Source organism: Symphodus melops (assembly GCF_947650265.1).
Source record: "Symphodus melops genome assembly, chromosome: 3".
NCBI classification, from domain to species: Eukaryota; Metazoa; Chordata; class Actinopteri; order Labriformes; family Labridae; genus Symphodus; species Symphodus melops.
Window position 1 is genome coordinate 5128982 of NC_136693.1, and position 27994 is coordinate 5156975.

The 27994-nt window shown below is 40.8% G+C and overlaps 1 protein-coding gene across 1 annotated transcript in view; it reads left to right on the top strand.

Moving 5' to 3' along the window:
- The first annotated feature begins 444 nt into the window (after nt 1-444).
- Nucleotides 445-27994, top strand: part of ddb1 (damage-specific DNA binding protein 1) — a 49563-nt gene continuing 22013 nt past the window's right edge. The window contains exons 1-15 of the mRNA XM_079339078.1: nt 445-650; nt 2163-2311; nt 3675-3791; nt 4105-4326; nt 4662-4776; nt 5314-5411; nt 9452-9610; nt 11614-11697; nt 11896-12012; nt 15980-16082; nt 16804-16879; nt 16957-17065; nt 20452-20630; nt 23042-23205; nt 25796-25903. Coding sequence (XP_079195204.1) covers nt 590-650; nt 2163-2311; nt 3675-3791; nt 4105-4326; nt 4662-4776; nt 5314-5411; nt 9452-9610; nt 11614-11697; nt 11896-12012; nt 15980-16082; nt 16804-16879; nt 16957-17065; nt 20452-20630; nt 23042-23205; nt 25796-25903 — 1861 coding nt within the window. The 5' untranslated portion in view covers nt 445-589. The remainder of the gene's footprint in view (nt 651-2162; nt 2312-3674; nt 3792-4104; nt 4327-4661; nt 4777-5313; nt 5412-9451; nt 9611-11613; nt 11698-11895; nt 12013-15979; nt 16083-16803; nt 16880-16956; nt 17066-20451; nt 20631-23041; nt 23206-25795; nt 25904-27994) is intronic.

The window sequence follows — 27994 nt, forward strand, 5'->3', positions numbered from 1 at the left end:
CTAGAAATCACCGATGCAAGTTATTAAGACTGAAAACATATCTTTAAATTAATAATCATCTCGTTCTTTGGTCTTTATAACAAACAGCACCGCTGCAATATTATAATTTCTAATATAAACAAAAACCTCTTTATTCTACAAACCCACAGTATAATTTCTCGTAGTTACAGTCTCTTCCCACCACTTTTTGCAGCGAAATTAAACTGTAGTTAGGCTAAAGGGACAGCAGGGGTCACTGCTCTCAAAGGATCATGATGGCGCAATTTAGCCAACTCCTGAATTTAAGCGTCTCCAGTCCATGCTTTTAATATTCAGCCCTATACACGTCTCGTGTATTATAATTTTTATTACTATTAATATTACATTGATAAAGTCCTTAAATTGTAGGCAGGACATGTATAAGGTACTTGTAACACAACTGACCTCCGCGCCACAGGAGGCGCTCTAATCTAAAGTCCCGTCCCTTAACCGCTCTGCTCTTAACGACTCAGCTAACTACTTCCGGGAGTTCTATATTATCAATGATTTTGTCAGTTTTGTGGGATTAAAACACTTCTCTGGTGTTTGCGTTTTTGGTGTTGTAAAAAAAATGTCGTACAACTACGTGGTAACAGCCCAGAAACCTACGGCAGTGAACGCCTGCGTCACAGGTAAAGACGGTTGTTGTTGTTGTTGTTTTCAGTTGTGTAGAGATGAAGCGTGCTAACGGAGCTCCCGCGCTGCTCCACACGGCCTGTAGCTAAGCTTTAGCTTCTGTTTTACTAAGTCAAATGTTAACTCACAAGAGTGGACACACACTTATGAGTTTACAGGACCGTTTTAAATGTCCTTATATCAAGTATAAACTAAAGGCACGTACCACCCTGGAACGTGTTGTTAAGTTATTTGATGTGTAAGGTTAGCTGTGAAGAATCATAGTTTGATGGCCACACATCAAAATGTTTCTTTTTATATCTGAACAAATATCAACCAAAACTGTTCAAGTCATAAGGATGTATACCTTTACAAACTATTAATTCCCTAAATTAACCACTTTTCTAACTTTATGAAAAACTAGTGTCGACGTTAGATCTGATGTATGTTTCCTGCACAATGCATGGTGTTATAAACATACCCACTCTTTAGGTGGTTGTATTAAATTAGTCAAGGGGATTGTGATGATCATATTTTGAAATGTCTAATTGTAATACAATGTCTGCCTCTTTCCCCCTTTATTGCACAAGGTGGACTCTTTTAAACTGGAATCAAAATACTACATTAATGTCGTACTCTTTTAACAGTAAATTTACTTTGATTATATTTTACATTAGGACTTAACTGTTTTGTATTTCACCTCAAATTATTCGTTGACAATTTGCCTTGAATATTGAATACATTTCCACCTGAAAATTTAAATATGTCTCCTTTCTGCAAAGTGAAAAATCTTTACCCGAATTTGAATCTCCAACCAGGATGTTCAATTCGAGGAACACCTTTTGCATTAAAGTGCAATGCACATGTGAATGAACTATTTTATAAAGAAACCGTGTATAAAGCTTTTCTGAAATATTACGTTAGTTAAAACAGGGAAGACAGATTGTTCACTGATACTCACGAGAAACACATGTCCTACTTCATCTATCATGAGCTTCCCATTTTAGTGTGACTAGTGGTTTTATTCTTTGTCATTCTTATTTGCTCTTGCCCATCATCTGGCACCTATAAACAAATCAGGTGATCAGTTTAACGTAGGAAAATCTTGGATCTCCTTTTAGCATTTTAAGTTTTTTTTTATTTTGTTCCGTAAAGAATGTTGTTGTTTTTTTATTCAACAAAGTACAATAATTACACAAAACCTGCCAATGTTAAAAATATATTCCTGATGTTAAAGTCTTATAACTACTCAAAGAACGTGCTAGTACTCAAGAGATACTTAGTAAGCTTAGTACATGATGTTATTCTTTCGGCCTTCATAGTAATTACACCATTGTAACAAGGATACATTAATACATTCTCTCTGTCTTCATCCATATCCTTTGAAAAAACTTCAATGGCTGCCAATCCCACCAAACATGATCAACGTTTATTTTTCAAACTGACATGATATGAACTCCACACTAGTCATTTTACCGCTATGCTCATTCAGTATGATAAACATATTTTGAATTCTGGTGTCTCTATAGGCCACTTCACTTCTGCAGAGGACCTCAATCTGCTCATCGCTAAAAACACTCGTTTGGAGATCTATGTGGTCACAGCAGAAGGGCTTCGGCCCGTCAAGGAGGTGGGCATGTATGGAAAGATCGCGGTCATGGAGCTGTTCAGGCCAAAGGTAAGTTTGTTAGTGTGCTTGATCGTAAACACTGAGTAAAAGTCTCCTTTGCGTTTTTCCTTTTTTTTCTTTTTTTTGTTACATTGATGGATGCGTTTATTGGCTTTTATTTCACAAAGAATCTTAAAATATTCTCTTCCAGAAAGTTTTAAAATTAACGACTAAAGTATCACAAATTATAAAGTATAACAAGGTGAGACAATCCCTTGCTTTATATATGAAAATGTACAAATATACAACATTAGACATAAGAGAACTGGGGTGCCATGTCCACATCTTTTCAGGTGCTGCTCGGTTGCAGGAACGTACAAATGTTCATGTTACACAGAAAATGACTTAACTGAAACTTTTTCACTGTGTCACAGATTATTGATTTTTCTTTTGTATTGTACATGTTGTTGTTGAATGTGCTCACAGCACTGGCCCAAGTTAACCCTCATGTACATAGATTTGTCTCTTTTATTTTTTAGGTGTCATTTTAACATGTTTTAATCAGAAGACCATCTTCAAAGTTTATAGAGTTGCGACTGATTATTTATGTTCGTCATGAACCGATCAAGTCTATTTATGCTATTCAAGCTCCGGGCAAATCAGGGGCCTGTTTCACAAAGATATTTTAGACCTTCTTAATTTAGCTGTTGGGTCAGTCTTATTCAAGTTAACCATTTCCTGGAATAAAGACAATCGTATTACAAATCTAAAGCTTGCAAACTCTGCCTTCGTGCAAACTTCGAGCCACACTGAAACCTGCTGAGAAGTGGCACCACATTACCAAAAAAAACGTTCAGACTATGTGATTTCCCTGCAATGTTTGAAGAGTCTGGAGTTATTTAAAGAGTCATGATGTGACGACTACAGCATCAGGTGTTTCTGTTTGAACCTGTCCTGGGGGATTTTAGGATTTGCATTGCATTACATTTTCCAATAAAACATTAAGTGTTTGAATTTTTCAAGTAGGCAAACATGTTCAGCTGTGGTAAAGGGAAGTCATGAAGTCAGAACGATTACAACACAAAACAAGGTGACCATGTTTTTTGTTTTGGATTGTCTTTCAAAGATTTATTTGGGGCATTTTAAGAGAGAGAGAGGGAGCACGTGTGACCGTGTTTTTTTAGCTTGTAAAAAGTCTTAATTTACCGAGAATTCATTTCCAATTAGATTTCCCCATAGTCATAAAATATCTTCAGCAGCGGATGAGACTGCAGGCTGAATAGATCCAGTCCAATCTTTGTGAAACTGGTCCCTCATGTCCGATCAGTGCTGCTGCTGTTGTTGTTGTAATAAGCCAGTTTAATTAAATTGACCACAGGCCTCTTTCATATTTGCTCCGTGATGACTGTGTTGTCTTCTGACATTTATTCAGGGTGAGAGCAAAGATCTCCTGTTCATTCTCACATCCAAGTACAACGCCTGCATCCTAGAGTACAAACAGAACGGCGAGAGCATTGACATCATCACCCGTGCACATGGCAACGTCCAGGTTGGTGTGAAATGACCTTTATTTAGTCACCCACTCGGTAAACATGAGCGTAGTCTGTCGATGGTTTGTTTAGAAGAAGAAATGTGTATTTTAAGCTTCTCTCATTAACTTTGTTTCACTCTTAAGACCTTCATTAACCAATTTTATAACAACTGTCTATATAATGCTAGACCCATCTACACTGCTGTGCGCAGTCTCATTGTTCGTTCATGTCAAATGTGCATACATTAGTCTGCAATAACATTTTGACAGAGTAAAACCCGTGTAAAATGAACTATAGAGAATCAGTCAGAGAATAAATGCTCTTTTGCAGGATCGTATTGGGCGTCCATCAGAGACGGGTATTATCGGCATCGTTGACCCAGAATGCCGTATGATTGGCCTGCGGCTTTATGACGGGTTGTTCAAGGTGATCCCATTGGACCGCGACAACCGTGAGCTGAAAGCCTTCAACATCAGACTGGAGGAGCTGCAGGTCATCGATGTTCACTTCCTTTACGGCTGTCAGGCCCCGACCGTCTGCTTCATCTACCAGGTACTGAGGCAGGAGGAGCTCTGATTGGACGTGGGAGTGCGTCTGTGTCAGGGAGCAGAAAAGATTGTGCTGCTAAATGTATCAACCATGTTGACATTCAGGTTTTTGGTTGTGTGTGTCCTCTAGCTCTGACAGAATATCTGTTACGCCTCGTCTGTTTTGTTTACATCTTTGTTGTGTGTTGTGATCACCTGTTGATCATTGGAATAGTGTAACTTTACGAGCGGTCCTAAACTCTTTGGGGAACCTGTAAATAAGAATAAACATCTAAAGTAACATCATACTGTTTTTACTCGAGGCATTCTCAATCTCTAACGTCCTGGTTTGTATCGTAGGACCCCCAGGGGCGCCATGTGAAGACCTACGAGGTTTCTCTGAGGGAGAAGGAGTTCAGCAAGGGTCCCTGGAAGCAGGAGAATGTGGAGGCAGAGGCTTCCATGGTCATCCCAGGTACTTCAAGCTGGTCCTGCGTACATTACTCAGATGTAGTATTTCATTTGTTTATCTAACGGGGACACCTGCAGTGATCATCGCTTCATATGTAGAATGCAACGTAGATGCTCTGCATGCAGGTTTTCCCTTGTGCTTATCCACATAAAAAAACATCTGAAAAAGATTTTTTTTTCTCTAAATCTTGAAGTCAGACCCAGAACAGGCTCTGTATGAGAGGTTGACCAAATAGTCTGAAAATTCTCCCGTTGAAAGGACTGAAGTCAAATAGGCTTAGTTATTTGAATTCAAACACAGCACAGCAGTCATCTGCTACAGAAAACTCTGTCATGCTTGATTTGTCTCTGGAGTCCTCCCTCTGTGATGGATTATAGTGTAGTCAGGTCTGCTGTCAGACGAATGATAAATAGAGAAAGAATGTAAATACTTCATGTCTTCTTGTTTCAGAGCCTTAAACCTATAATTACTGTGCGCTTACATTACTGTGTCTGATATTACAAAGCTTTACCACTGACCACCTTTTTGCTTGTATTTTAGTGCCAGAGCCATTTGGAGGCGCTATAATCATAGGACAAGAGTCCATCACCTACCACAATGGAGATAAATACTTGGCCATTGCACCACCTACTATCAAGGTAAAATATTTATAACTGCTTTTAAAGCCTCGCCGCTTGAGATATTTCACCATCCTCCAGGCTCAAGAAAAGATATTTAAAGATCTCAGTTCAAAATACGTCAGCTCACACTTTCTTTTCAGAGGGAGATACTTTTATTGTGGGATCAATGACTGTTTGTCTTTTGTAAACACATGACAGTGACGTCCCATAACCGTCTTGTTGGTTGTCTTTCTGGAACAACACAAAACACCAGCATTTCCTTTAGGTCTTCATACTTTACTTTGATTCTGTAATGTTGGAGTACCAGTCTGTGATTTCATATCGAATGACTCTGTGGTGGAGGAGCATCGTGTAAACAAAGAGAGGAGGCTACACACACACTAGGACTGTTGTGGTTCAATATGAAACCCAGCTGATATGAGATAGGGCAGAAGAAGTGTGTCCAAATTAGTTGAAATATGCAAAGCTGTTTGATCAAATGTAGTCCAATAAAGCAGTCTGTCATCAGAAGCTGCCTTCCGGGAACATAATCATACTTCGCTCCACTACTTCATTTGTTATGAACCCCGTGATTAATGTTGAAATAGCATTTAAAGGCAGGTTCATTCAAGCCGTGATGATGACTTTAGCTCCCCGTACGCCATCGCCTTTAGTGTTATCTTAAAAGGATGAAGCTGCAGCCTGCAGTACCTCCTTATTTAACAAAGCACCGGGCCCAGAGGAGCTCCTCAGCATCGTCCTGCTCCTATAATTAGAGTACGTTCTCCTACTATCCGCCTGCTTGTGGACTCATACTCTTTTAGCTGAAGTTGTTTGGATGATTTAGTTCTCATTTCAAACCTTGGTGAGTCAGTTATCGACAAAGTTGCCAACTTGTCAGGGTTAATAAAGTCATGCCTTTTTTTGGAATGAGTAAAAGTAATACTAGCTCCTTCTGAGTTATGTGTACCTTTGGTAATTCATGCATCTTTGAATCTGGAAATTCAGTTGTTACAGTAATCAGTGGTGAGAGTGGGAGAGGGACATTTCTTACTTTGAGTTGATCTTAAATATAATGCAACGTTACTGGTCAAAGCTCTCTGATGCATATTGGAATAAATGGACTTGAGCTCGTATTATAAAACTTTTCTAGTCTTCTGACGACTCACGATTTTTACACCTTGTATCACACCGGCACGTTCACACACTGATAGCAGAGGCTGCAAAGTGTCCATCAGAAGTAAATAATCTGCAGTCATACACAAGGAAGCGGGAACCATTTGAGACGAAGTGTCTTGCCCAAGGACACAACAGACGTGTCTGCAGGAGCTGGTGATCGAACCCTCGACCTTCCTGTTGAGAGTCGACCGACTCTACCAACTGAGCCACAGCTGCCCTGCAGTCGAGCTTCAAGGAGGGCAACATGTTCTGCAGTCAGTAGTAAAATACATACAACATAAAGAAGGACACAAAGAAGTAAAAAGGACAATAATAATACTAATGACAGGTCATGACAGTCTTGTGATTCTGCTCAGGCTGTCCTGATCTTTGCACAATTCTCCCAAAAAATGCTCTTCATGGATTAGAAGTGGACCGCTATGCTCCATAAGTAGACGCTCTGTGGTCTTTCAATGAGAAAATAAATTCTCTGTCAGAAATGTTCTTTGGTAACATTGATTTCTATATTCAGTTTCGCAGGAACATCAGCGTCCTTTTATGCTTCATTACTTTCTCTTTGAGTATTTTCGACCAGCACCACTAAATTGTTAATGAGCCCATCATGAAACAATAGAATTGCAGCTTCACATTTTTGCACGTTGTTATAGTTATGTGTCCTGCTGATCAGTTTGTTCTTTTAAGGCTCCGAACAGTCTGCAAAGCTTCCAGTGCTCTTGTCTTGCAAGCTGTCACGTCTCTGTTACAACTCAGCCTCTTTTTTTTTTGCAGAAGCATTGCCCGACATTGCTGAGCAGATGTTTGAGGAATATGTAGTTGGACATCTGTTGCTGCTGTGTGACTAATAGAGCCTCATTCTAAATGAAGATGAAGTTTTTTATTTTAGATGGGGTTTTTTCCTTCTTACATTTAAATTGAAATTAGCATTCATCTGGAACACTCAGCGCTCTTTTCTGCTGTGTCAAGGAAACACGGAAGCATATCGTTTGATATATGCCAACACGTTTGGCAGCTAATTAATAAGTTGTCACTGTTGAGCAAAGAAGGGGAAAACTAATGGGAGGCACCAAACGTTCAGCCTGCATCCAGTTCCTCTCAGAGTGTCTGCACTCATGAGCGCTGGTGGAGAGGGGGACTGGTGTAAAGTGGGGCACTGGTTTCCCTTGTTTAATCTAACAAGCTAATTAGCTGCCATTCGGTGGCAAGGCACGCTGGAGGCTGGTGGTAAAACAAAAGTGGATTCTCAGTTTGACAGAAGATGTAAGCAGTATCAGAGGCAGGCGGAGGATTGTGAAAATAAGTTTTGTAAAGGTTCAATCAAGTGAGAAATTGACTCGGGCTTTTACAGAAGACAATAACAATACCTTCTTTTGAATGAAAGCTCAGTCACGCTACGTGATTTTAATGCTACTCCAATCATGACTACTATTCCAGCCAGCTTATCTTAGTTATTGTGGAGACGGGAGACTTTGGCTCTCCACCAACAAAGCCCTTCAAAGCTCCTAAGATGTCAGAAAGTGTGTCTTGATGTGACCACGTGTTGTTGGCAGCCCAGGTCTATCGACGACTTAAGGCTGAGTGTGAACCTCCTGTTATCCAAAGGTAGTTTTGTTAAAGGAGAAGTGTTCTGTTATTTGAAGACAAATACTGACAGCCTGTATTAGCATCTTTAAAATCTGAGATTCAATTCAGCTCTTTATTGTCAAACCAGTCGAGAATAATAAAACAACTCTTGCTTGTTGTCTTTCTGGAACAAAACAACAAAACAACAGTTCCTTTCAGTGTAACGACGCCCTGCTGTTGTTAGTCTTCATACTTTACATTGATTCTGTATTGTTGGAGTACCAGTCTGTGATTTCACATCGAATGACTGTGTGGTGGAGGAGCATCGTGGAAACAAGGAGAGGAGGCTACACACATGCACACACGCACAGATCTCTGACTCCACAGTCTTACAGCGATGCCCTCGCACCCGTGTGAATGCCTCTTACTACCTCCCATGTCGGCACAGAGATGGAAACACCGTTCATGATTCTTTGACATTCATATTAAATGCAAGCAGTCCCAGAGGCATAACAATCACCCCTTGAACTGATGACATGAAGGGCTAGAGTGGAAACTGTCACCTTAAGAGACGCACTTTTCACTTCAACATTAAGATGAAAAACAGAACACAGTGACAGATTTCAATGTAGACGTGCATTTCAAGCTGATAAGTCATAACTAAAGTACCAAAGAGATGCTGATGTGTGTTGCATAATTTCTCTAGTTGGTGAATATTGCCTGCACATGTTTTGGTCATTATTCACTAAAATAATTCAGAAAAATTACACATCAATAAAATGTACAAAATGTTTCCTTTTCTTAAAAAAACGTACCTGCAGGTGTTCTCCTGAGATTGAAACACAACCTAAATGAGTTGCAAATCCTGTATTAGGCTGTAATTGTAAGTAGTGTAAAACAAGTCTTCAGCATAATCCCTGTGTGCATTATTCCAGCTGTAATTGACTTTCAGATCGTATGAGTCAGAAAAGCTAGAGTGTCTGGACAGCGTGGAGTCCTTCTCTTCATGCACCAGTCTTTGTTTTGTGCCGGTGTAGCGTGCGTGTTCCTGACAGAACGTCTTTAATCTGTACTTTTCCTGTCAGACAGAATTTGAGGAGTCTGAAGCTGTGAGAGTCGGGATTAAGCTGTACGCTGGGGATTCTCCTCCAAGAGATATTTCCATAATAAGAGCCAACAAAGCAAATATTCTGAAGACAGATCCCGGTGTCTTTAATTAGACATGCACATATCTAATCAACATATATATAGAAACCCTGTTTCCTTCTTGTTTACTTTAAGGACCTCCTTCACAATGCAGTTTTTACGATTTTTTTTTTTCCTGTTTTCCTGTCTTACAGCAAAGCACCATCGTGTGTCACAACCGTGTAGACCCCAACGGCTCGCGCTACCTGCTGGGCGACATGGAGGGACGTCTGTTTATGCTGCTGCTGGAGAAGGAGGAGCTAATGGACGGGACAGTGGCACTCAAAGATCTGCACGTGGAGCTGCTCGGAGAGGTCCTCCATTAATCTGTCTCTTTGTCTCTCCCTGTCCTCACTGTTTGTCCACCTGCCTTTCCTCTCGCACCCATTTCCTCCACCTAAACTTCCTCCTGATGCTCTTCCCCCTCCCTGCCCACTTCTGCTACAACTGACTGTTTAAAGGTTTATGGCCCTGACAGGAGCTAATGCCTCAGTCTCCACTCATACAGGAGATGAGAAGAAATGATTCCACCTCTTTGTTGCATGCTTGCCAGCGTGTCACTTATCCCTTTAAACTTGACAAAGGCAATCACTGTGTGTCAATACTGTGCTCGGAGCTAAATCCCACAGTGAAGGTGCACAGCTTTTGGCTTGTGGCACCTTTTTCTAATGACTTGCCAAGTTTGGAAAGGTAAAATGCTTTCTGTGGAGCCTGCTGAGTGAGGCCGGAGTTTGAAACAATCAAGCAGAGGTAGGGCTGCTGAGCTCGAGACAGATTGCTTTTCAAATCAGTCTTAACTGTATTGTTTGGTGCAGACTGCTAAGCCAACAGGCAGCAGCAGCAGCAGCTCCTCTTCAAAATGTCAGACAGTAAAACTGCTCTTTACTGCGTATCACTGATAGGTTGGAGTGCTCGCCCTGGTTCACACTGATGAGGCTGAATGCAAAATAACTTTTCATCACAGAATCTCACAGATCAAGTTCAAACTTTGAACGAGGGGAAAGTGATGTCGTCATTGTTAGGACTTAATCAGCCAATCAACAATTATTTGTATTGCGTCAATTCATAACAAGTGTTACTTCAAAACACTTTACAAAAAACAGGTAAAGGACCTCATTGTGAACATTACAAAAGAGCAGGGAACGTACTTATTGCTTCATTTGAGAGTGCATCTAAGTGACCTTTCAGTTATTGTGATCATATAATTATAAAAGCCAGGAGATAAATAGTGTCTCATTTCCGTTTTCAAGTTTTCTGACAGTTAATTTGGTTTATTACTGATTAAGTCCAAAAAAAGGCAATTAAATCAAGGATTCCTAATTTCTTTTGTTCAATTTTTTTTTTTTTTTCACAAGAGAACATTCATTTCTCTCTCTTAAATATTTAACAATTATAAATACACTTTTGTAATTCTCTCAGATGATGATTTGAGTCGAGTAAAAACACAAAACTGAGTATTAAGTTGAGGATCTGTGGAGGACTGAGCTTCCCTCTAAATGTCTATTTTGTATTATCAGATTGTTTAAACGTCAGACAGTATTCATACACAGTTTTCATAATGCAGATTTGATGTTGGCGAACGGCTACATTGAAGAGAAGGCTATGAATCAAAAAAAAAGTATTCTCCACATTGCCGGAGAGTTCACTGCCTCAAAATGTTTTTGTGAAGCCGAGCAGTGTTACCTCAGCTGAATAAAACATGAGAGAAACACACATCAGTATGCTTAGCAGTTCTATTAGCAACTTAGCATAATAACATCTACTTAAAAAAAAACCAACAAAGAACTGCTGAGACTGATGGAGTTTTTATTTATTCTGCAGGTGTCTGTGTTGTAAGCCAAAATATTGGACCCATTTGTCAAACTCATAATGATCCTTAAAGCTACAAATACAAATCATTTGGTCCAACAGTCTGTCAACACATTTCAGCAAACAGGTTGGTGGAGCTGCAGAAGAAGCTTGGGCGCTATCAAAGTGATTAGCATGAGAACGTGTTTGCTAATGTCACCCTAAGAGCTAAGCAGCTAGCGTTGCTTAAAATCAGATATAGTTTGTTAGTTGCAGCAGCAGTAGCTCAGTCCGTAGGGACTTTGGTTGGGAACCGGAGGGTGTCGGGTAGCTGGAGAGGTGCCACACCACTATCCTGAGCACTGCCGGGGTGCCCTTGAGCATGTCACCGAATTGCGAGTGTGTTGCATGGCTACCAGAGTGAAAATACCTAATTTCTACTTGGGGATCAATGTAGTAAAATAAAATAAAAAATATATAAAGATGTAAATGTTAATACCAAGATGTTTTCGTTTCTCTCCAATGACAGACTTCCATCGCTGAGTGTTTGACCTACTTAGATAACGGTGTGGTGTTTGTGGGCTCCAGACTGGGCGACTCCCAGTTAGTGAAGGTAAGCAGTGATATGCAATTCCACTCCTTCTATAAGCATATAATTGAAGATGTTTTTATCATCTCTATGTAGTAAAGAACCAATCATGTAACTCTGACACCTAGCGTTTAAAACAGGTACTGCAGTCTGACTTTAAAAACATTGAAGAAAGCTGTCATCATGTTCATGTAAAGAAGGATCTGTCTGTTTTCTCTGCAGCTCAACGTGGACAGCAATGACCAGGGCTCCTATGTGGGAGTGATGGAGACATTCACCAACTTGGGGCCCATTGTGGACATGTGTGTGGTAGACCTGGAGAGACAAGGCCAGGGCCAGGTAAGAACCAAAAGTCCATTCATTTATTTCTTTGAAAAGTAAAAATATAAATATGTATTTTTACTTTTTTTTGCTCAAGCAAATAAAAATAAAAAAACGAGATAGATGCAACACAAGTTCAGCTTCAGTTAAATGCTGAAAGATATTCATCCAGATAGAATAAAACGTTTCTCCTGTTTCTAAAGGCTGTAGACATGCATGATTACCAAAAGGCTCTTTAAAAAGTCAAAGGATACACTTTAAAGCCTTTGGTACAGTCTCTGTGTGTGTGTGTTTCTTTTTATCTTCCACTTTGTCACGGCCTTCGGGGAGTCTGAGCCTATACCACTGATGTATCCCCGTTCTTCAGTCCTGTTAACACTGTTTTTGTCAGCAGAATTAAAGCTGCAACATGCTACTGTACAAAGCTGCCACCGGCCAGAATAGCGGGGTGCGATGTATTCAGGAGATTCTTGCTGACATCAAAAACACGGCTCTATGTGGCTCTTTCTACACAGTCTGGGTGTTACTTGTTGGCTGGTCTCTTCTCTCGTTCCCTGCTGGTATTGACATGAGCCCTGTACTCCAGTCACCTTATATAATAGGCTTGAGCTGGACTGCAGGAAAGTTAGCATTGATCAAACTTAGATTGAGTTTCTCGTTTCAATGTGAGTAGGCCGATAGCTGTGCGTTTTATGAGCTCTTACAGTTTTTACAGCCTTTTAAACAGACTGGCTCATTCCCCGGTCTGCAAGTCTCCCAACAATCTAACATCTTATGCACTTCTTTTTAAAAGAAGGAAAAAAATGTATCAAGGATTTTTTTTTCGTAGCATTGGTATAAAGGCAAATATTCTCATTATAGCGTCGTATAGCGGACTCTGTTGCTTCGTCCACTGCCACCATCGTTTCCCTCGTTATGCCGCTATCACTTCAGGAGTTCGGCGCCTAATGATGATGAGTCATATGACGCGCTGCACAAACGTATTACAACAGCAGAATAAGAAGCTACGGTTTTAAAACGAGAGGTTCCAGCACAAATTATTTGTCTCACTAGAATCCTAACCACATCCATCTTTACATAGTTGACAAAACCCCTCTATTGATGTGAACATTTGTTTTTCCTTGTGTCAAAGCAGCGAGGTAGAGGAAGATGAAACGGTAAAGTAACCAGAGAGATAGAGTCCAGAAGGTTCTGCTGGCAGGGTTTGACACCAGGCCTCGGGGTACTTGGATGTGGATCCAAAGGCAGCAGTACACTCGAGCACTGAGCCATAGTCTGGGTACAGACCAGCACACAATCAGCCCCTGACAGTGTTCTCACACACACACGCACACGCACACACACACACACACACACACGCTCCAGCTCATTTCAGTCTGTTGAGGCCCGGGCCGAAATACAATAACAATTGTGCAAATAATGAGCCATTTGCTGAAAGTCCACTGAGAATTTGTCCTGGTTAATTAGTGCGGACAAATTCCAAGACATTTAATACACCAGAGGACTGATGCCCAGACTGAAGGACAAAATATTACCGGAAAAAAACAAAACACTGACAGCACAGTTTGCAGTCAAATGATTACCATCAGATGTGCAACTGAAAACCACATGAAGGTTTCTGAATCCTAAAAACCTACATAAACAAGAAATACACAAATAAAATATATAATCATGTGCAGACCTGTGAGAGTGTGACTGGGAGTGAGAAGCATTTGAGAACAAGCCCCGGGAGTAAGGTGGGCTGCCAGGCGCACAATAGTTATTTCCATTAGGATGAAGCTTTTGGGTGGCAGGTGGTGGAGACTGAGATTATATGGGCTCTGGTATTAATCCTGTTAGAGAACCATGACTGGATGGATGAATAACATTCTGATGCTCTGCAGACACCAAAGTCATTTACCTCCAGGGCGTCGGATGTTAACGCTGTTGCTATGTTTGAACTGGCAATCCTTAAGAGAGGCTCCTCTATAAGCTGATAGGGATGTACAAATCCTGCATTACTACAACTGTCATGACCCCGACCTCTGCTGTGACTTCTGGCTTGACCTGAACATTAGATGACGTTTAAAACTGCCTGGACTTGGATCAGTGTGAGCATTAATGAGCTGTTGAGTGCTACAGTTAATGCTACTATTACTACAAATAATGACACTAACAGAGAGCATCTTAATGTATGACATTAAGATGCTCTCTAAGGATAGCTTGACTAATGCTCATTTTTTCTTTGATTTCCCATTCTAAGTCATTTTGTCGGGATTATTTACTGACCTACTTACTTACCTTTAACTTACTCCGGTTCATGCAGGGAGGTGTAAAGTCTGAAAAATGCTTCCAGTTGTTGTGAAAGTTTTTTGTGTCTCTGTGGAGTTTTGTGAAATCGTATTTTCTCCCGGCACCAGCAACAATCATTTGGAATAGTCTGAGATTGCATGAATTGAAAACCAGCTACATTTCCAGCAGCGAAAAAAATGGCAATCCAGTGCATGAGTGCTGAGTATGTAATGAACAAGTAAAAACGTTTCTGGGGTGCTGGCTGAGATATTCAGCAGCATATATTTGAGTCCAGTATACAGCTGATGAAAATCGGGCTGAGGTTGCGGCTGCTCTCGGGTGACGCATGTCAGTACTTTTTGTGAGCAGTGGAGCTCAGCTTTGTCAGTCAGTCTAGCACATGCTGAGGCACTTATTGCTTCAGTCTAATCCATTTTCATCAAGCCTGAAGTTGACTGAAAGTCTGCTCAAACTTCCTTTAAGCAGAAATACATAATGTTTCATTGTCTCAGCTTTTTTAGCCTCTTAACATCGTGACCTAAGTCATAGCAATATCTGCCTAACTCCACTCTTCTACACTCACTGCTGTAACGATTTAACAGCTAGATCACAAATAATACAATAAAAAAATTATATAATGAAAATATAAAATAAATTCATACAGTTAAAGTTACCCAACATTTTGAATGAATCAGCTCGACCTTTTCCAAATGTTTTTTTTTTTTTTTTGTGACATTTCATTGACTAAGAGAAAAAAAATCAGACGAAAAAGTAATAATTTAGATCAACTGAAAATGAATGCAATTCATAGTCACCGTCCTTCTGAAAAGGAAAAAAAAAAACATTTTGATGAACCGTTTAGTTTGAGCAAAGAATAGTCTGTGTTGGTGGCGTCGGTGGCGCAGTGGCACTGCGCACGTCCCCATGCATTGAGGCACAGTCTTTGCGTAAGCGGCTCGGGTTTGCGTCCGGCCTGTGGCGTCTTTCCCCTATGTCCCTCCCCACCTTCCGACCCTATCCACTGGCTTCCTCCGCAATAAAGGCTATAAAACGGCCAAAATAAATCTTAAAAACAAAACCAAAAAAAAGAATAGTCCGTGTCATGTCACAATGACTTTATTTTTTTTCACAATGTTTGTTCAAATTGAGTATGTATTTAAAATCTCTCTGAGCATCTTACTGGCTGTCCAGGTTTTCTTTTTTCATCACCCTTCTTACACCAATGTTGCTTAAAACTCAGCTACTCACCTATTAGTAATTTGTGACAACTATGATGGATGTCATTGTCACATAATTTCATGGTCACATGTTCTCCTACTCTGAAACCAGTGTAAATAAGTCTCAGAGCTCTCTAAAGCATGTCTGTGAAGTTTCTTTTTGTAAATCCACTCAGATCCTGTATTTGATCACACATTTAAACCCCTCTATTTCAGCCCTGCTCAGACCAGGCTGTTTCTGTGTCTGTGGCTTTAAATATGTAAATGACCTATGTCTGACCATGCCCCTCTTTGGGTCTGGCTTTCCTATAGACTAAGAGGGCAGAACAAACACCGAGCTGCGGGAGGGGATGGACTTAACAATTCCCCAATATGACACATATGTTTGAGAGAAAAGTGATTGGCTGCATTTCAGTGCTTCAAAAAGGTCAACAACATGATACCCCTCTTACAGACCCAAAGCTCATGTCTTTGTCTCTTTTTTTTTCTGCTTTTAGCTGGTGACTTGCTCAGGTGCATTCAAGGAGGGCTCTCTTCGAATCATCCGCAACGGCATTGGAATTCACGAGCATGCCAGTATTGACCTCCCAGGAATTAAAGGTTTGTGTGCACTGTATGTGAATGTCTACGTCTCCTCCGCTGCGTCTGTCGGCGAGTGCAAGTGTTGACTTTATCTCGACTTTAATCCTTCGCTGACTAACGTAATGCCACTTCTACCTGCACATCTGTCTGCATCTGCCTCACCTTGCCAAGTCGTCAGCTGTTGCTCGTCTTCGCTCAGCGGGCGAGTCTGTGCAGATGGCTCAGGAGTCATAGGTCCTGGCGCAGTTGGCTTCAAAAGAACCGGAGCATTGCCAATTTGGAAATGTTTGTTTTCATTAAGCAAACGACTAGGCACTGCAGTGTCTGCAATAGTAAACTGTCAAGTTGAAGAATGCCATCAGCTGTAATGATGGCAGACACCTCTTAATCTCCGACAATGAGGTTCCTCTCCAAAGACTTCTCTAAGGCTTAAATGAGACACACAGGCCAGATCCAGGTCTGCTCACACTTGTTAGGCTTCAGCTGTTTATTGACCGTCTCTGCCCTAAAAGTCTCAGCCGCTGCCTCTTGCCCCTGGCCTCTTCATGAGAGGCAATTATTCACTCAGCCAATCAATTGCTCTCTGAGAGGGATCAGCAACCTGTACGTCTTCCAGAATGTTAACGTTTGATGGATGGTATAGTTAAAGATCAGTGGACTACTGTCTGGGTATTTTGCGTCTTGCTCTGCAGATTGATGCATTTAGTCACGTTACTTTTCTCAACACTTTCACTTTAAGGTTTGTGGCCACTCCGCTCCGAGGCAGGGAAAGAGACAGATGACATGCTGGTGCTGTCTTTCGTGGGTCAAACTCGGTGAGTGCAGCCTGCCTGATAAGCGTCGAGTCAATTCCAAAAGTCTTTATCTTATCTTAAGAGTGTGTTTCCCTCAGAGTGTTGATGCTGAGCGGCGAGGAAGTGGAGGAGACCGAACTTCCCGGCTTCGTGGACAACCAGCAGACCTTTTACTGCGGCAACGTGGCGCACCAACAACTCATCCAAGTTCGTATACCACCTCACACATGAAAACACTCGTATGTGCAAAGTGCGTGTACTGTTAGATCATGGATACTCGTTTGAAGTCTGACTCTGCTCTCTTGGAATTAGCAGCTCAAAGGGGTAGCATCTAATTTCCCAAATTCAAATTTAATTAGAGAAATTAATAATTCAACTGTGGCCTTTCTCCTCTTAATAAGAGACTTTGCAGGAACTGAGTCATACATGATTGAAAGGGGCAGCTGTGAATAGGAAGGGCGAAAAAGGACCTCATGTATTTTACACTTGGTGGAGATGAATATTGCACTTCATTTAAATTCAAGTTTTAGCCTGCCTTTTATAAAACGAGGATGAGACCTGCTGGGAATTCTGCCAACTGTTAGACCCTGCACCATAAATCTTGTTGCTGTTATGACAACAGCGCTTGTGTTTAAAGGCTGGAACAGTTTATTAACTCTCTGACTTGTTTCACTGCATGCATTTTTACATTTCAGCACATCTCCCTGTTGTTTTTACATGATTGCTGCTTTCCTGCCTGATATGAAGTCACTTTCAATCGTTGAAGTTGCACTTAAATTTGTACTGAAGGTTCCAGCTGTAGATTTGATCACAAAAGACACTGTTGTAGTTTACAGGACTGGTGTCATCCCGGGCTGCTCAGATTTTCAGCAACATTGTATCATCTCATCATTTTAACGTCTTATAATCACTTGCAAATTGGGTAAAAAACATGTTTATTCTTACAATGAATCAAATGACTCCATACAACTTGAAAGAATTACTCAAATGGTTTAAACCAACACAAATGAATGCCCAGTGAATCTGTGGCTCCTGGCCCCTATTTTAGCTCATTATTTTGGTCCACTGTCCCGCACTTAGACAATGAACTTGAGCTTCAACGCTCTAATTAACCCCACAGTTTTTATCTAGCAAGCCGGAAGAAGCCGACTGTGCACAACCTGCCCAACACAAAACTGCAAAGAGCTAAATAAGCTGCTAAAAAAAATGCTGAACATCACAAAAAAAAAAGCACAAGTAATTTTTTGAGTTAGTGTTTGTGCTAACACGCACATCCACCTGCAATAACTTTGGTATAAGGAATATCACAAATACAGTGGTGCAGCTTTAAGTACAAGGAATGGTAGTATTTGTGTCTAGTTTGATTGTGCTGGTCCAGACTGAAACAACAGTCATCAACGTCAGGCGGGAATGGATGCAGCTTTCTCCCAATCTCAATCTTTATTTTTGTAGTGCCAATTCAAAACAAATGGTATCTGAAGACAGTTTACAAAAGACCTTACTCAGTGCTATATTATAAAGACCCAACATTAATCCATCACGAGCACTAAGCAACATTTTACAAAGTGACAGGGACAACAAAAAACTTTCTTTAAAGGGTAGTAATCTTGAGCAAAGCAAGACTCATAAATCATGAATCATGATGACCAGCCATCTTGTCCTGGGTTTGTGATACAGGAACATTTGATAGAGGAAGATAAGAATATGAACTGTCCATTGTCCCTTTGACTTTGGGGACACCCTGACTTTCACTCTGGTCTTCCTGGAGAACAACTTCCAGATGTTTTTTTTTGGTTTGTTTTTTACTGAAATGTCTCCACAGTATTGGAAGAATTTAAGCCTTGTCAGGTTTTTTAATTGTCATTTGAACCTTATACAGATCCACAGTGAAATTATTGTTTCCCCCCTCCAGGACCATGATACTTCATAAGAGAAGGGTTTAAGAATTAAGAGTTAGAAACAGAGGGTCTAATGTTATGTAAGAGAAAAAGTTAAAGTGGCAGGCGAGTGTAGAAACAGATCAGGTAGAAAAAAACACAAATGAGCTGATCCACCTGTACTTAAAGTAAATATGTTTTAACATCGTCTTAAATAGACCTATAGATAGTAAAAAGACAAACCTTCAAACATAACCTCTCAGTGTGAGCTGTACTTTTTGTTTTGTGCTAATTAGCAGGTGTAATTACGTTAATTTTCTTAACTTCTTATATGGTAACTTTGTAAACTGCTCTGCTTCTTGTTTAACATTTTACTTGCTCTAAAGCACGTCAGCATTCTGAGCACGTTAGCACCCTGATGTTTGCATTCAGCTGGAAGAAAGCAGTGCTTAAGAACAGCCTCACACAGCCACTAAAGCCGCTGTGGGCTCTTCGTCTTGTTCGACAAAATAACCTCCCCAGGTGTTTGGACACTCGCTGTGTGTTTGGGATATAAAAGTTAACCCACGCAGGAAAGATGTCTTCACTTAGCTTCTCAACAAGAGGTCAGATTTTTGCTGCCTTAGTCTTTGCTTTGATAGTCAATTCAACAACATAAACCGGCTGCAGAATCTGGACTATATCATCTTCATGGACTCCATTAAGAACTCCATATTACAAATATACAGAACTCTGGTTTCACATTTCACTGCCCCTCCATATAATATCAGCTCTCTACAGTGAAACACCTCCATTTAGAGTTTGACTGATGTTAATGATGCCTCTGCAGCTGTATGGCTCATCCAATCATGTCGTTACATTTTAGATAAGTGTGTTTCTCTATGACCTGAGGGGCTTCTACCACGTATACACATGCCTATATAAAGACAATACAGATGCAATCATATTAACTTTAATGTCAAAATGAAGAGGACTTCTTGTTTTTGCTGTTTCATTAAATGGATATCTAAGGAAACACATCCTGCACTAATGTCCTGCATCTTTTCTTTTTTTTAATAACCATATTTCTTAACATTAGAGGGACCGACCTGAAAAGTAAAGTAAATGTTCGTGCATCGCCGCTTGACATTCTGGAGAGTGATGACGCTTGTTGTAATCCACAAAGCGCTCTGCTAGTGTATTACAGCGAGACTCAAATAATAAATCGAGTAATATCGGCACATATCTTTGATCAAAGCAGCCAATACTGACAGTCACTATATGTTAATGTCGGGTCGGGCTCTAAACGTTACTGCTGTGATTGAAGAGCTGTATTTTCCATGAAAGCTTTTTATTTCTGTAATGGTTTCAAAATGTCATTGCAGTCTTCACACTTAATTCTACTCAAATTCTCTCTCCTCTCATCAGTTTGAGCTCCACCAGGATTACTCAAAGTGTTCCTTTTTTAAACTTTAATTGAAGGCTGAAGAACTTTATGAACGCACCAGAATTGAAGTAGATGGAATAGATTAAATGTTGAGTCATTTATCTCTTCTCGGGTCGCTCTGCTTTTTTTTTATTTACAGAAATGCATCAAATGTGGTGACAACATTACGGGCTGAAAACGGCATCGAGATAATGGGATTTCCTTGGAAACACTTTCGTATCTCAGCACTGTCACTTGTTTTGCACAAACACTGTGCTGAACAATAAAAGGGAAAATGTCTGTGCCTTCAGATCACATCAGGCTCTGTGCGCCTGGTGATTCAGGAGAGCAAGGCGTTGGTGAGTGAATGGAAGGAGCCACAGGGCAGGAACATCAGCGTGGCGGCCTGTAACCACACTCAGGTGGTGCTTGCTGTGGGAAGGGCCCTTTACTACCTGCAGATCCTGGCTGGAGAGCTCAAACAGATCAGGTAGGACACACGCACACGCACACACACACACACACACACACACACAGCCTGAAAGGATAGACTCAATGCCTACTGTCTGGTCTCTTTTTTTTTTACACATGAATTGGTGCTTGGTCATGCTATAAGCCTTTACAATGAAACTGGTATCAAATGTTTATTTTCCTATTTCCAGTTTTCGGTCCCCCAAGGTGAATCAAGTTTGTAACAATGAAATTAATTAACTTATAAAATATTTTTAGGGAACAGATGTTAAAAATAACTTACTAGATAGATAGATAGATAGATAGATAGATAGATAGATACTTTATTGATCCCGAGGGAAATTCAAGTATAAACAGGTAGTCTCCAAGCTGCTTTTTAAAAATGTGCAGTGTCCACAGTTCTTCTTTCTAGTGGGAGACGGTTCTCAAGTACAGTGTCCTAACGTTTGGACTCAAGTTCAAGAAACGACAGCAAACCCTGATCGGAGGACTTCAGAGGTTCTGCTGGTGTTGATCAGCTCTTAAATATAAGCCGGGGGCTCAATGCACACCGTGACTGTCTGACATGACACATGACGAGACACCTACAAAGTCAGCATGCATGCTACATTCAGAGGATATAGATGTGTTATTTGTAATTTCATGTGTATGCACTTCACCTGGTTTTATTCCGATTCTGTTTAAGTGTTAATAGGCCAACACCACCTGCTGAGCTGTCGTCTGTCACTGCTCTCTTGAGTTGGCAGTTAATATCTGACAGGAAGTCCACTGACGAGCAGCTGTCTTTTTTTAAACTCCCTTTTCAGGAGTGATGAATCTATAAAGACACATCATGCCATGAATCGGCTCGCTGTCTGTGGCGGTAACACTTGCAGAAGCGTTGAGGAGTAAAAAAGGAAGAAAATAAAAGACAAGGCGTCGTTCCTTCAGTTGTCTGCTTGGCTGTAATCTCTGAAAAGTTGTCTGGTAGTATGAGGGTTACAGAGCTGTAGCTGCTCTCTAAGCTCTCGAGCTCGAACATAAGTCTGCTACTTCTACTGCTGACACTTTGTCTTTGTCCCTGGTTTGGAAACAGACAAGATGTCTTACGTCAACGTACTTAAAAAAAAAAAAAGGTCCGCCTGACAGAATTGCTGGTATATTAATTAGTTAATGTGCTTTAACAGCAGGGGAGAATCTTACATACTGTGCTTCGACAACACCCAACAGAACCATTGATTGAAAGTTTAATTCATCAAACCTCATTTGAGTGTAGTTGAGCTGCTTTCCCTCTGAGTCACAGCTTTTCATGATGCTATTTTCTTTCACTATCTTTCCCTTCATTTAATCTCTTCCTCCCTGATACGCGGTAAAAGTTCAAGTAAAGGATTTGCATTTCATTTCTGAAGTCCAAAGTGAAAAGTGCAGTTGAACCGTCAAGTCTCACTTTTTATTTTATCTCTGTCACGTTGTTTTTGTGGTTTATCCCTGTGGCTGTCTTTGTGCAAGTACTGCAAAAAAAAAAAGCTTTGAGACATTACGGTAGGTTTAAAAAAAAAAAGAAGACCAGGAAAAAATAAATATGATTTTTCAGAGTAAGACACAGAGCCTGCAAAAAATGGCCAGCAGGCCTCCTTGAAGGGCGGCATTTGTCTTCATCCTGTGGTCGACAATAAATGACGACACAGTGAAGGAGAGAGTTGAGAGAGCTGGGAGAAAGTTTGGCAAACATCAACTGGATGTGTGGAGAAAAAAACATCCATATCAAGTCGTGTTAATCAGTGAAGTTACTGATACATGATCACAAACGACTATATGTGATATTAACCTAGATTCAAACCTTGCTTGATTATTTTGTCCCTTAAGGAGCACTGTAGATAAGCCACCGCAGTGTCCCCCTGTTGTCACAGTGATGGAAAAGAAACCTCTATGTTTTATTTCACTTCACATAACTCCAGAGTAACATCCACCTCGTGACATCAAACCCTTGACTTTTGAACCGTTCCTTTGAGATACTTTTATCTACTTGTTGATCCGTAACGAGTTCCTTTTTCCGAGCGACAAGTTAATGTTGTAACTTTCGATCTACCAGAGGGTCCTAACTTTATTTCAAAATAAGAGCAGGCTTAAATTCAAACAGCCCGTAAAGCAGTCCTAGCTTAAGACATGTTTATTTTCAAATGCTGAATAATAGAATTTCAAACATGCGATTAAATTTGAGAGATATCAAACATATCTATGTTTTATCATCTTCAGGCAGTGTGAACTCACAGCTCCTGGGCTTCCTGTCAAACATTTCTCAATGTGCAAATCACATGAGAATAAATTCAATTAGAGCTTGTGCACTGTTACACTTAACACATAAACGTCTCAACCTTACCCTGTCACATTTCTCACACTGTGAAGGGCAGCTTGTTACTGTTTTTCTCATGCCCTCTAATCCCCCATCAGCACCACAGAGATGGAGCACGAGGTGGCCTGTCTGGACATCACACCTCTGGGGGAGGGAGGCGGTGAGTCACCACTCTGCGCTGTGGGACTGTGGACCGACATCTCTGCCCGTGTGCTCAAACTGCCCTGCTTCACTGCCCTGCACAAGGAGATGCTGGGAGGAGGTGAGATAAAAAGAGAGACACTCGGCACTGAAAGGAGAAAAGGAAAGCTGTGTAAGAGAGAAAAATCGATGCAGATGCTGTCGAGACAGGTGATGCTTCTCTTTTTTTCTTTCGCCCAACAGCATGTACAAGCTCTTAATGGGCTTCACAGGTGGAAAAAAAGAATTAATTTCTAACCCAACAAAAGCTCCCTCTGAAAGCAATTGAACACCCACCACAAACATCTTTGCACATAAAGGAGAAGTTGTCTCTGTCATTCAGTGCTTAGTAGCACTTAGAAAGCCACAGCCTGAATACAGGGCAGGAGAGGGCGTGCAGTTTAATTCTCACTTGACCTTAGACAAATTGCACATTATTTGAAAGCGTGAAATGTCACCTTTTTTGGTATTGAATTCAAAGAAACACAGTTTGAACGATAAAACGTCCATATTAAAAATGTGTAAGAACAAAAAAATGTGTTATTCAATAACATGCTCTCTTTTTTTCCACTAGCTTGCCATTTTGTGTAAATAAAGAGAGAGCATATTCTAAAGTTTGTCTGGATAGTCACGCAACACTATCCAAGGACTTGTGAGTAGAGATCATCTCTCCTCAGAAGGCTGAAGGTGGCGGAGAGGATCGTGACTTTGAATGAATAGATTGTCTCAAAAATGATGTAAAAATACCAAATTCAGCCGCAACGTGATCGTACGAAAGCAGGTCGGTCTCCCACGGACTGAAAAGCCGGTTACAGCTTGACTACTAATGACAGCTTTTACACCTTTGTGTCGTGAAGATGAAATCTCAACCTTCAGACAGTTAGCCTCGTTTAGCACAAGAGACACTCACATGTTTCGAGAGTCACAGCAGATGCTGATATTTATTTTTTAGTCAATTTCTGATACATAGTTTCGTTTTTTAAGTCGTCCCTCATATTTCAGTATCACTGAAACATCTTACATCTTTCTCAGAGACGGTGTAAGACTCTGAGACAAACTTTTAGTTCATGTTTGACCATAAAAATAAATGACAGTTGGTCCAACTTCTGCCCGATTGCCAGCATTAAATGTGTGACACACATCCTCTAATGACATTAGACATGCCACTTCCTTTTTGCCGAAGGGCTGATGTCAGTCTGGGAGGGCACATATTGGCCAATATCAATGTTTAACAGAAACATTAGTGTATCTCTATTTTGCATAAAAGACTGGAAATGGATGGAACCAGTCCGCATGGATCTGTAAAAAAGTTGGAAGGAAAAAAAACCCAGTCAGCCCAGCTAAATGTCATGAATCCACATGGGATCGCTAACCTTTCTGCAGCCTCAGGCCAAGAAGTACTCTGCACGTAATGCCTGGGAAAACTGTGCCAGAGAATTTTCCTTTGTGTTTTATCGTGGGACTTAAATAATTCAATGTAATGTGTGGACTTTGCTACCCTTTGCAATCACATATACGCCCAAGTAATGAGTCCTTATAGTGTAGTAGAACCTGAAATAGATTATATCTCCACTTCCATTTATTGATGTAAATTCCCTTCCCCACCTGAAGTTCCCAATGTTTTAATATATTCTAGATGTGTACACCAACATTAAATATGCTCTCAACCCAAATGCATTTAGTGCTCCATTTAGACCCTTAAAGTATTTGAACTGTGAATGCTGAAATATGCAAGAGAGGACTTGACTGCCTTTTGGTTAAACTTATCAAAAAGTCAGCAGTCACTGGAGACAGAGTGAACCGGCACAGACAGGACTCTCACTCTCCAATTAGTCTGCTGAATCCATGAGGACCATTTTCACACTCTACGCCACCTTGTCACGCAGAGTTATCCAAATGTGTTTGACTGACAGCTGCTCAAACTTAGCAAGCTTCTCTCTCTCTCTCTCTCTCTCTCTCTCTCTCTCTCCCCCCCCCCCCTCTCTCTCCCACTCTCTCTCTCTCTCTCTCCTGCTCGCTCGCTCGCTCACTGCCCTAACAAGGACATTGTTACTGCGTCCTGCTAAAAACATGGAACCTCGACATTATAAGCTTGTTTACTGCTCGTAGTGTCGGTATTTTTAGCTCTGTCATTTGAAGCGCCGGCACATGAAGCAGCTTCACTTCTGTCTGTGCTAGTTTTGTAAATCTAAATGATTATTAATTAAAATTGAGAATAAGTTTTTCTGTTTGTATTTTTAACTTGGAGCCAGCCTTAACGATAGTACTTTTAATAACTTGGCTCATTTCCTCTTCGCTGATGTTCATTACCATGGAAACATGCAACCTTTCTTGGAGCCTCATTTTCTAGCACTGCTTTTTTTGTTGAGAGCCAGCCAGCAAGCCTTTCATCAGAGCCAATGTTGTTTTGATGTAATTGGCCTGCAGTCAGACGATCCAAGGATTCTGGGAAACGGAAAAGACAGAAGACTTTATATTTATCCTGCAGCATTTAAATGTTTTTTTTTTTTCTAAAAAGTTACCAGGCAGGCCGGGCCAATAACCCTTATTGATTGTTCTGACAAAGACATTTTTGCAGACATTTATCACTTTAGTGTTTATCCATGAACCTGTGACTCCAGAGAACAAGAAGAATAAATCATCTGTCTGTGTGTGTCTGTGTGTTCCCTCAGAGATCATCCCTCGCTCAATCCTAATGACCACCTTCGAAGGCAGCTACTACCTGCTTTGTGCGCTGGGTGACGGCGCGCTCTTCTACTTCGGCCTGGACCTGCAGACCGGTAGGTTCTTTCAGCACCAATCGTCACGACATCACTTTACATGAGCGCTCCTCTATCTTCTCAGACTGTTGCTGTCCTCCAGGCGAGGCCACAGGCAGCCGTCTGCGAACATTTTTCATTTTCAGTGAAGAATTGCACAACTTCCAGCTCCACATTTGGATGTAATGGTAGAGAAAGTCTTCAGTGTGAAGAAACTACTGCTTGCTGTGTGTTTGTTGTTTGACTACGAAAAGAGATTTCAGTGATGCAATCAAACGTAGTGATTTCAGAGACCGAACACCTCGCTGTCGAAACTGCCAGAGAAACACTCCCTGATCAAAACATGCAGTTTAATTCAAACACATTGTCACACCTTTCATGTTGCTCTCTCATATACAAACACTTAAACACTCCAGTTTGGGAATCCGGCGTTTTCAAAGAGCTTTAGAAGCAATGATATTTTTTTTATTTCTTTGGATGTTTTTAAACCTGCTATGTGCCACCTCATGGGAATAAGTCAACTTTAAACTTTTCAGAGAATCATACTGCCACTCAAAGTCGAGCCAGTCGGAGCTGAAGTAACAGTTTTTCTAATTTGGTCTCTCGGAAGCTGCAGAAACGAGGTGTAAACACCACATTCATGACATCAACTTCTAAGCTGCCGTGAAGAACTTCATGGCAAACAGTGCTTAACGTGTTCACTTGGAGTACGTCCAGTAATCACAACTTTTAGCCTTCTTTTAGTCTTACCAGCTGAGGGAAATTTCTCTCTCATGCTGCTGCATCCTCATCCGTCTTAGGTCTTTATTTTTCCGTCAACCTGGAAGGAGATGAAGATTCAGAAGATATTTGTTGGTGCTTTTATTGCAGGCCAATGTAACATGATGTAGTATTGCTGCTTAAAGTTAGACACAGACGCTCATATTTCCTAAAGATCAGACCATGTACGGGTCAAGCTTCTTTAAAGAAGAGTGTGATATCCTCTCTGACTCTCTTGTTGAGTCATGGCTGTCTTCAATGACTGAGAAGTCCTGCTGGCGTTGTTGTTGTTGTCAGAGAAGTGTTTACATCATGTTCACATGGACAAGATGGCTGACTCCTCCCCTTGTGTGTAAAGCTGTAAAGAAGGAGAACACACTCACGGCATATTTGAATGTGATGGATGCACTTTTTGATCATGGTGCCATACGGAGCGATGAGTGAAGTGTGCTAACGCAACAATACAGGCAACAGGAAATTTGAGCTCGAGCAAAGGACAGAATTATCATGATGGTGCTTGATTATTATGCGTCCCTTTTAGATAACTCCTGAGTGTTGACACGAGTGGAGAAGGGATGGAGGTGTGGTGAAGATGTCGCCACACAGAAAATACTTTTGCTTTCATGCTCGCCTACTGGATCAAAAAGTCGCACATTCTTCCTTCAACTTTTTATGGTTTACTAATGATGAGACTCCTCACATCACAACACAACATCCGTTTGTGATGAAGGGTCAATGTTGAAATCAGAAATACCTTTTTACTGGGGTTAAACTTTGGGAGAAGGCCACATGTTCAGTCTGAAGATGGTAAAGCAAGATACCAAAGTGAATACATTTAAAGTAATACAACTCCGAGCCACAGAAATAGTAGAGTTTTTTTTGACAGGCTGTTCATTATTCCCTGTGAAGAGAAAATTCAATTTGACAAGTTTAAAGCCTTGGAACACGTCTCTCTTTTGTCTCCTGAACAGATGTGTGAAAGAAAAATATCTTTGCCCAACCTTATGAAGCTTTTTGTTCCAATTGAGAGTCAAATGAATTTTAAAAACAATACTTACAATCTTTTCTTATGTCTTAAAACTGAACAGGACATTAGTGCTGAGCTCCGGTATGTTTGATATTACCCACCAGGGCCGCTCACTCAGCTCACTCCATGAACATCTTTAGATTTAGAAGATCTGTTTGACCCTTGGCCTAACCTCACAAAACAAGTCATCAGTTGGGAAAGCTGAAATCAGCCCTCTAGGACCTCCCCTGCATGAACTGCAGATGTTATGATTATGTGGGTTAGGGATATAATCAAGTCATTTTTGTTCCTTGTAAACATCTTGTACTGAATTCAATCAAGAACTC